Below are 7,937 nucleotides of genomic sequence, written 5' to 3'. Positions count from 1 at the left end.
AAAAATAAATAAATAAATAAATAAATAAATAAATAAATAAATAAACAACTCTACTTACTCGCCCATAACGCGGTTCTCCATGGCCACCAGGGAGTCGTAAATCTTCACAAAGTCATTCTTGCAGTCCTCCTCCAGATTTATGGTGTCAAACTGAAGCTTGATAACTTGGCCTGCGTCCGCTCGCAGCTGCCACTGGAAGAAGGTGTTGGACGTGTACGGAGTGTTGGGGAAACCAGGGGTCTGCAACTGCTCCACTTTGTTGGCTTTCAAGTGAATCGGTATCTGCATTAAAGCTAAAAGCAACAGATAAGAGTTGTAAATGGCTAAATCAATGCTAAAAGTAATAAAAAAAAGGATGGCTAAATAACTATATAATTACAATGCTAAAGTACTAAAAGTCTATTCAACACAGTAAAAGGCTTATTAGAACCAAATGTAGGCAAACAAAAAACTAAAAAGTAGCAAAAAGCTTACCTGAAAGACTAGCTAAATAGCATATACAAGTGGTGAAATGCTTGCTAGTTAAAAGTAGCAGATACAATGGTGAAAAGCTAGCTAAAAGCTAAAATTAGCAGATACAAGTGGTGAAATGCTAGGTAAAAGTAGTAGATAAAAGTAGTGAAATGCTAGCTAAAGTAGTAGATACAAGTGGTGAAATTCTAGCTAAAAGCTAAAAGTAGCAGATACAAGTGGTGAAATTCTAGCTAAAAGCTAAAAGTAGCAGATAAACGTGGTGAAAGGCTAACCAGAAGCTAAAAGTTAATGATTCAAAAGGGTCGCTGAAAGCTAAAATTTGAATAGTAGGTAAAAGCTACAAGAAAAAGGCTTGCTAAAAGGTCAAAATAGCAGAAAAGTAGGTAAAAGCGAAAAGTAGCAAAAGGCTTGCTAAAAAGTTAAAAAATAGCAGAACAGACGATAACAGCTAAAATTAGCGAAAGACTAGTTAATGTAGCAAAACGTTTACTTGAAACGAAAAAAGAACAGTATGTAGAAGCTAACAGTATCAAAATGTTTGCTAGAAGAATTAAAAATAACAGATTTGTAAGAAAAAGCTCAGCTAAACAGCAGAACAATGGTCAAAGCTAAAAGTAGCACAAGAATAAAAATAAAACACGTTTGCTGAAGCAGATTTTAAAGCTAAATTTGGTTTTGAACGAACCGAAGAGACTTCATTTTATTTCTGAGAACAAGGTAAGTAAAATCAAAACTTTTGAAAATTGTTAACGCTTCAAAAACTAAAATTCACATCGCCCGTCTCCTGAACGACAAACGTTTTGATACATGATTGACTAAAACACACAGAATGCAGAAGTAGTTCGATGATTTGTAAAAAAATGTACCAAACATATGAATAATATCAAAATGAAGACTTACTCTTCATAGATGTTGACAACATGCGGGCATCAAGAACTGAAACAGGAGACAGAAACACAGAGTTCAGATACAGGAAGTGGTTACAGCTCAACAACTACAAGAGAGATGAACAGTACCTGAGGTCGCCATCTCATCAAAACGAAGAGGGCTAACTCCAGACGCTCGCACCTTGGTGGCTAAATTTCCCACATCTTTCATAGCCTTGTCCACAGACGCCTCTTGGCCATGCGGAACAAGGAACTCGGACATGTAGTAGGCGATAACGCTGCCTTCACTGGGAACAACAGGAATTAACGTCATTAAACTGAAACAGGTGTGCTACCAACACCTGAGTCTCCCTTCATACCTGAAAGCCTGAACTGCAGAGCTGACGTAGTACTTCTTCAACTGTGGACTTTTAAAGTAGATGGATTTAAGCTGAAAAGATTCAGAACAGAACATGAGCGAGAGGGAGTTGTTTTGTTTTTGTTTTTTTAACAGGTAGAAACTTTTGACAATAATATGACTTGAGAGGCAGGTAGTCTAACCTGTGTGACCACCTGCTCCGCCAGCGACTTGAATTCAGCGGAGTAGGAGTTTTCATATTCGTCGATGAACGTCTGGTCGGTGATCTTCATGGTGCCGATGTACATCCTTTTCACCTTCTCATTTTTACGGACTGAAACCCCGCCCCCACAAAAAAAGACTGAATATAAAGCTAAAAGTAGCAAAAAATAAAGTCATCTAAAAAGGGGTCAGCATGCTAACAAGAAGCTAAAAATAATAAACGATAAATCCTAAGAACAACTGCCTATAGCTACTATAAAGCAGCAGAACGCAAAATGAAGCAAAAACTAGATATTAGATCAATTTTAGATGAAAGTTAAAAGTAGCAAAAGGAAGCAAATTGTTACCTATAAGTAATATGCTAGCTAAAAAAAGTTTCAAAAGGGTAAAAAGAGCTAAAAGCAAAGTATCAGAAGGTTAGATCGATGCTGAAGTAGTGAAAAGGTGAGGTGATGGTTAAATATAGCAAAATCCAAGCTAAAGGCAGCAATATATTAGCTAAAGCAGCAATGTTTGTAAATAAAAGTATGCAAGTTACAAAAATCATAAGTCAAATCATCCATCTCATAATGAGCAGAATGTGTGGAGAAATGGGCAAGAGTCTTAATTCAGGCTAGGCTAACGGCTAGCAAATTGTGGGGGGGGCCTATTTTTTTTAAAAATCCTTTCATGTTTATACAACAGCACTTTCTCAAAAATGACACAAAAGAGCTTTGCATTGACTATTCTTAACACGCCCAGTACAACTCAACACGGACTTTCGTTAATTAAAAGGAAGAAGAGCAACTTACAGTGGAAATGCCAGACCAGCAGTCCAGTCATCAGAGCAACAACAGCGGCAAAGATCACCACACCAATCACAGCGCCAAGTTTCCTGGGACCTTTTTTCTTCTCATATTTTTTGTTGTCTGATGCTGGCAGGAACTGCACAGTCTGATCGAACTCTTTGTCCTGAAAACCAACAGTGACATACATGGAAAATTATTATTTATCAACTACAACTAAGTACCAAGGAGCATACTGGGGAACATAGGTACCAGGAATCATACGTACTGAGTAACATAAGTATCAGGAAACAGAGGTACAAGTATCAGCTAACAACAGTGGAACATTAGAACCATGACACTTTAGTACCGGGGAACATAAATATTCTGAAACATAAGTACTGAGCTACATAAATACTGGGGAACATAGGTACCAGGGAACAAAAAATGAAGTAACAGAAGTATGGGGAACAAATATATAGGGAAACAACCGGTGAACAGTGGTACAGGGGCACATAAGCACTGGGAAACGAAAGTACTGAGGAACATCAGTACCACAGAACGTAAATATGAGGGAACATAAGAAACAGGGATCTGTGATGGACTTGCGACCTGTCCAGGGTGTACCCCGCCCCTCGCACTGTGACTGCTGGATATGGGCACCAGTGACCCACGCGACCCTGAAAAGTAAGAAGCGTGTACAGAAAATGGATGGATGGATGGATGGAAGTAACAGGGAACATAGGTTCTGAGAAACTAATGAACATTGGAATCGTGGAACAAGGGTACCAGGGAACAAAGGTGCTGGGGATAAAATAGATCAGAGAACAAGGGTACCAGGGAACAAAGGTGCTGGGGATAAAATAGATCAGAGAACAAGGGTACCAGGGAACAAAGGTGCTGGGGATAAAATAGATCAGAGAACAAGGGTACCAGGGAACAAAGGTGCTGGGGATAAAATAGATCAGAGAACAAGGGTACCAGGGAACAAAGGTGCTGGGGATAAAATAGAMCAGAGAACAAGGGTACCAGGGAATATAGGTAAAAGGGAACATATAAGTATTGGGGAACATAGTTATGAAGGAACGTATGCATCAGGGAACATAGGTACTAGGGTACGTATGTATGAAGGAGTGTATGTGTTATGGAACATTGGTACAAGGGAACTAAGTATCGGGGAACATAGGTATGAATGAACATAAGTATCAGGGAATAGGTACCGGGGAACATAAAGGAAGGGACATAAGTACCAGGAGACAAAAATACCTAAAAGCATATGTAACAGGGTACCTAAGTGCCATGGAACATAAGTAGAAGGAAACAAAAATACCAGAGAACATAAATACAGGAAAACATAAATACCAGGGAACATAAGTACAGGAAAACATGAATACCAGGGAACGTACAGCGGGTAAATTAAGTATTGAACACGTCAACATTTTTCTCAGTAAATATATTACTAGAGGTGCTAATGACATGAAATTTTCACCAGATGTCGATAACAACCCAAGTGATCCATACATTCAAAGAAATCAAACCATAAATGTCCAGAAACGAAGTTATTTGTAATAATGTGGAATGGCACAGGGAAAAAGTATTGAACACATGAAGAAAGGGAGGTGTAAAAAGGCATGGAAAGCCAAGACACCAGCTGAACTCTCTCAGTAATTAGAAAGCAAGCCTGCCCCTTGTCAGTGCAAGTTAATATCAGCTGGTTCAGTCCCAAATGATGGCCAGGTATCACAAGAACCATCTGATGATGGGTAAAAGTAAAGAGCTCTCTCAAGACCTTCACAACCTTATTGTTGCAAAGCATAATGATGGCATCGGTTACAGAAGAATGTCTAAACTTCTGAAGGTTCCAGTGAGCACTGTTGGGGCCATAATTCAGAAGTGGAAAGAACAGCATTTCACCATAAACCGACCACGACCAGGTGCTCCTCACAAGATTTCTGACAGAGGAGTGAAAAGAATTATCAGAAGAGTTGTCCAAGAGCCAAGGACCACTTGTGGAGAGCTTCAGAAAGACCTGGAATTAGCAGGTACGATTGTTTCAAAGAAAACAATAAGTAATGCACTGAACCACCATGGCCTGTATGCACGCTCACCACGCAAGACTCCACTGCTGAAGAAACAGCATGTTGAAGCTCCTTTAAAGTTTGCTGCACAACATTTAAACAAGCCTGTGTAATACTGGGAGAATATAGTCTGGTCAGATGAGACCAACATTGAACTGTTTGGATGCCAGAATACACATCATGTTTGGAGGTCAAATGGCACTGCACATCAGCCCAAAAACACCATACCAACAGTGAAGTTTGGAGGTGGGAACATCATGGTGTGGGGCTGTTTTTCAGCATATGGTACTGGCAAACTTCAAATAATTGAAGGAAGGATGAGTGGAAAAATGTACAGAGACATTCTTGATAAAAATCTGCTTCCATCTACCAGGATGATGAAGATGAAACGTGGCTGGACATTTCAGCAAGACAATGAGCCCGAACACAAAGCCAAGGAAACTCTCAGTTGGTTTCAGAGAAAGAAAKTAAAGCTGCTGGAATGGCCCAGCCAATCACCTGACCTGAATCCAACAGAAAATCTATGGAAAGAACTAAAGATCAGAGTTCATAGAAGAGGTCCACGAAACCTTCAAGATTTGAAGACTGTTTGTGTGGAAGAATGGGCCAAAATCACACCTGAGCAATGCATGCCACTAGTTTCTCCATACAGGAGGCATCTTGAAGCTGTCATTGACAACAAAGACTTTTGTACAAAGTATTACATAAATTTCAGTAAGCGTGTTCAATACTTTTCCCTGTGCCATTCCACATTATTACAAYTAACTTCATTTCTGGACATTTATGGTTTGATTTCTTTGTATGTATGGATCACTTGGGTTGTTACCAACATCTGGTGAAAATTTCATGTCATTAGCACCTCTAGTAATATATTTACTGAGAAAAATGTTGACGTGTTCAAAACTTATTTTACCCGCTGTAAATACAGAGAAACATGAATACAATGGAACATAAGTACAGGGGAACATAAATATAAGGCAACACAAGTACAAAAGTACCAGGGAAAACAAGCACTAGGGAACATAAGTACTAAGGAGCATACGTACATGTGAAAATATGTGTTGACGTATTATTCTGCATGTTTTACTCATGTCGTTGTTCCTGTAGGTCTTCATGTTTCACAGTACTCAGTTAATCCCTCGTTCGCTCAAATAAGGTGTGTCAAAACAGAGAAACATGTAAAACATGCAGGACAGGGGCTCTGAAACCCCTGACATTTTTCAGACAACAGAAAAACACTTTGACAGCCGTATGGTTTTAAACAGCACTAATTTGAAAACATTTTTTCACAGTAAAAACTGAAGTCATGCTTTTTGAAGTTGTGCGTTAACTCAAAGAGGACAGTTTCATGTCTAGGAGGGAAACTTCTCCCGTGAGTCACAGTTCTGAAGCGGTTAAACGGAGACAGGGGTGGCGAGTACAAAGGTTTCACCATGTAAGATCCAGTCAAACCTGCTGGGAGCGAACGGCAGACAGGAAACAGGTTTCTGAGTGTTCACTGTAGGAAAACTCAGAAACACCATGGCTTTACAGGCTGAACAGATGCCAGAAACATGAATGATCAAATAAACTTTCCTTTTGTAGATGATAAATAATGATGTACATTTTTAGGTTGGCATCAAAACTGGGACAATTTAACGAGGGCAACGCTTTCTGTTTCAGGATACTTGAGCTGTCTGCAAGAACAAACTACACTGTCTGCTTCCTCAAATGCAAGACTTCAGGAAATAAACATTTACATTTTTGACAGTTTATTGGAGATTTAAATTTATTCCTGTTTGAGACATTACACACACTTTTTCTAATGAACAGAAATATAGATATTACAGTCGTAAACTTAATTTTAGAGGCGTCATGGCATCCTGAAGGGCAAACCCTCCTAAATCATTTTATTTATTTTTATATTTAACGTCACGCTGTGATGCCGTGAAGTAACCAACTCAAATGAGTCAAAAGAAGAAAGAGCAAACAAGTCACAACAAGGTGAAGGAACACGCAGGAATTTAAGCCACAACGTTACAGTGGCTGCCTTCGCAAAGTCCTCAAGAGGGCTAGATGAAAATCACAACCTTAAAAAAAACATAATATTTGTTTTGATGTTTCTGGGGGTGGAACCATAGAACATCTTTTTTTTTTACTGAGAAAATAGATCCCAGGAAAAAAACTAGGTGTGTACAGTAACTTCTATTAGTTTCTCAGAAGAATATTAACACTTTCTTACCTAGAGGCGCTTTTAATCTGAAAAACACAATTCAAATCTGCAATCTGTCACAATGGGAACTACATTTGTAAACAGGGGTATAACCACATGCAGTTATGCCTAAATGCAAAAGTAATATGAGGTTCTTTCAACTGTTTTCATTTTTATTTGATAGTTAATTACAATAAAATAAATTACAGAAAAAAAACTGGCAGCAAGTGGAAAAGCTCCATCTCCAGAGGCGCCTCAAGAATGAAACCGATGATCTCAGAGTTGTATTATGATGTCACACATACACCACTTCATGCGATACTCTAGTTTAACTCACAGCAAGTTGTTCTTTATGCAACAAATGTGATAAAAACAGCTAAAGTTCAAAACAGCTAACAGAATGGGGAAGAGTTTAAAAGTGGCATGGTTAGTGGTGATGGGCCGTACTTCAGAAACTATTGAAATGTTTAAACGATAAAGTCAACGTTTGCACGCCTAAAGGCACCAAGTTGCTGCCATGTAATTGGCTGATTAGCCCTGTGTGTTAACAAGCAATTAAACAATAACATCAATGTATTCATACTGTTTTTAAAATATTCCAGCATGAGAGCTATGTTTGTTACGTAAGTCCCAAAAATCAAATAATTAAATAAATAAAAAATAAAAAACTGACATTAACTATGACTTATTACCAGATGAGAATAATAAAAAAAAAAACGGTTGGGGACAGAAAACAATAAAAATTAATAAGAATTCAATAAAACTGACAGTAGATTACAAATAAAAAGTTGGTTTGTTTAAAGTTAGGTGGAAGAAAGGTTTACAGTAAAATTAATGGTAGTTTGATTATTGAACTGAAAGTAGTTTAATAATGAATCCAATGGTGGTTAAAAATAAATTAAACAGTGGTTTACCAATTATTTTCGGTGGCAGTGTAATATATCTGATACAAATTTAACAATAAATTCGACACTAGTTTTATAG

At 38.1% G+C, this 7,937-nt stretch overlaps 1 protein-coding gene across 1 annotated transcript in view; it reads right to left on the bottom strand.

Annotated features, from left to right (window-relative positions):
* The window catches only part of st14a (ST14 transmembrane serine protease matriptase a), a gene marked incomplete at both ends in the record, with an annotated part of 10,484 nt that extends 7,613 nt beyond the window's left edge, over positions 1–2,871 (bottom strand). Inside the window, 6 exon segments of the mRNA XM_014015885.1 lie at positions 59–293; positions 1,375–1,410; positions 1,491–1,648; positions 1,721–1,791; positions 1,902–2,032; positions 2,712–2,871. Of these exon segments, the coding sequence (XP_013871339.1) occupies positions 59–293; positions 1,375–1,410; positions 1,491–1,648; positions 1,721–1,791; positions 1,902–2,032; positions 2,712–2,871 (791 nt within the window).
* Positions 2,872–7,937: the final 5,066 nt, after the last annotated feature.

Source organism: Austrofundulus limnaeus, unplaced genomic scaffold, assembly GCF_001266775.1.
Source record: "Austrofundulus limnaeus strain Quisiro unplaced genomic scaffold, Austrofundulus_limnaeus-1.0 Scaffold136, whole genome shotgun sequence".
NCBI classification, from domain to species: domain Eukaryota; kingdom Metazoa; phylum Chordata; class Actinopteri; order Cyprinodontiformes; family Rivulidae; genus Austrofundulus; species Austrofundulus limnaeus.
The sequence above is the reverse complement of the archived record's forward strand: the minus strand, read 5'-3'. Positions and strand labels throughout refer to the sequence as shown.